At 40.4% G+C, this 1,574-nt stretch overlaps 1 protein-coding gene across 1 annotated transcript in view; it reads left to right on the top strand.

Annotated features, from left to right (window-relative positions):
- Positions 1–1,574, top strand: part of NBAS (neuroblastoma amplified sequence) — a 457,208-nt gene that overhangs the window by 89,708 nt on the left and 365,926 nt on the right. Inside the window, exons 18-19 of the mRNA XM_019520763.1 lie at positions 40–177; positions 486–564. Coding sequence (XP_019376308.1) covers positions 40–177; positions 486–564 — 217 coding nt within the window. The remainder of the gene's footprint in view (positions 1–39; positions 178–485; positions 565–1,574) is intronic.

The following is a 1,574-nucleotide window of genomic DNA, read 5'->3' as shown; positions in this document are numbered from 1 at the left end:
TTTTTTTTTTTTTTTTTTTTTTTTGCTTCTTTCTGTCAGATTTATCTTACCGGGGGAGGTGGACATTGATGAAGTCCCCTATGAAGATTTTATGTCACCTGATGAAGAAGCAGACAGTAGAATGGAAAAGGAGGCCAGGAAGCGGCAAGAACTGCTTCTATCAGTGAACTTCTCAAAGTAAATGAAACGTCAGGCCAGTTTTACTTAAATTTATTTTTCTATATTCTCATTCCCAAGGGCATAATTATTTTTCTTCTCTTTACTTCTAATTGGGTAACAGTTTAAATATTTAATCAGCATGATACTGTGAAAGTCTCCAGGTTATTGAATTTCTCATTGAGCTTCCAATATACAGAGACAGTTTGTCTTTTTATCTTCATCTTGTTGCTTTGTCTTTCATAGAAATCCACTTTCGAAAGTATATCTGCTGCAGCAACCTTAAAACAGAAAATCTCTCCCCGCCTCTCTTTTCTCTCACCAAACAGGCTAACGTTGGAACAAAAAGAGCTTTGTCGTAGCAGGCTGAAATTATTAATGTATTTAGATCGACTTGCAACATATGAGGTAAGGAGATGGGCAGATAATCTTATACAGTAGCACTTGCATACTTTGTAGTATTAATTTCATACCCCTCCTATCCTCCTCCCTTCTTCCCCCCCGTGAAGATTAAGGTTTACAAACTGATCAGGGCTATACAGGGTTGTGAAAGACTGCTGAAGTGCTCTAGCTTTTATTTGAAAGGGTTCCACTTCCCTGAGAATGCTAATGAGCTTCAGCTGATCAGAAAAGCAGTGCCCTTTACAATAAAAGATACAGCAAACAGCTGAGCTGTTTTCCCTGTTTGGGATTTAAGTTAGACCTTTTCAGCTTGGAGAGACACCATAGTACAGCCTATATTTTAAAGCAGAGAATTTATTAACAGAGCAACTATGGGATCTGGATAACTAAAATGAGTTAACTGAATGATTGATTACATTCATTGGCCACCAGTTCCTTTAGCTGAATGACCTATTCATCCTCAGGTGACAGGGGATCACTGGATGCTCTTTCTATAGTTGTTGCTTCTCCATAGTAGTTCAAAGTATCCCCCCAGGCTGTATTTTCAATTTATAATTCTTTTATGTATATGCAGACCCAGTGTCGCCCTTCCCTGTTTGACCACAAAACCCAATACAAAACAAAGTAATAGTCTAGGGAAATAATTATTTTGCAAGCTCAGCTTTATATAGCATTGGTTAGGCCAGAGATGCTCAGCCTTCCCGCTCTGAGGCTAAATGAGTGGCGGAGGGCAGGTATGTACGCCAGCCTGACTTTGCAAACTGAATCTAGCTGCATTCCAGTGATCTAGCATTCAGGGCCATGTCATCTGGCTGTAGGGGGCGACAAGTCCCAAGGGGATCTCACTTGGGGCTCAAGTGCCCAGCATATGCTGGGTGTGACCTGCTTCGGGATAGTGTTAGGTGTGGGGTTTGAGTGGAGTATACCCATCAAACCATAATGTGGGTTCTCAAAGGTGAGCTCAGGTAGGTCAGAAACCTTTTGTGGAGCAAAATGTAATTTATCTTGATTTTTTT

This window comes from Gavialis gangeticus, unplaced genomic scaffold (assembly GCF_001723915.1).
Source record: "Gavialis gangeticus isolate Ggan-Ray unplaced genomic scaffold, GavGan_comp1, whole genome shotgun sequence".
NCBI lineage: Eukaryota > Metazoa > Chordata > Crocodylia > Gavialidae > Gavialis > Gavialis gangeticus.
The sequence above is the reverse complement of the archived record's forward strand: the minus strand, read 5'-3'. Positions and strand labels throughout refer to the sequence as shown.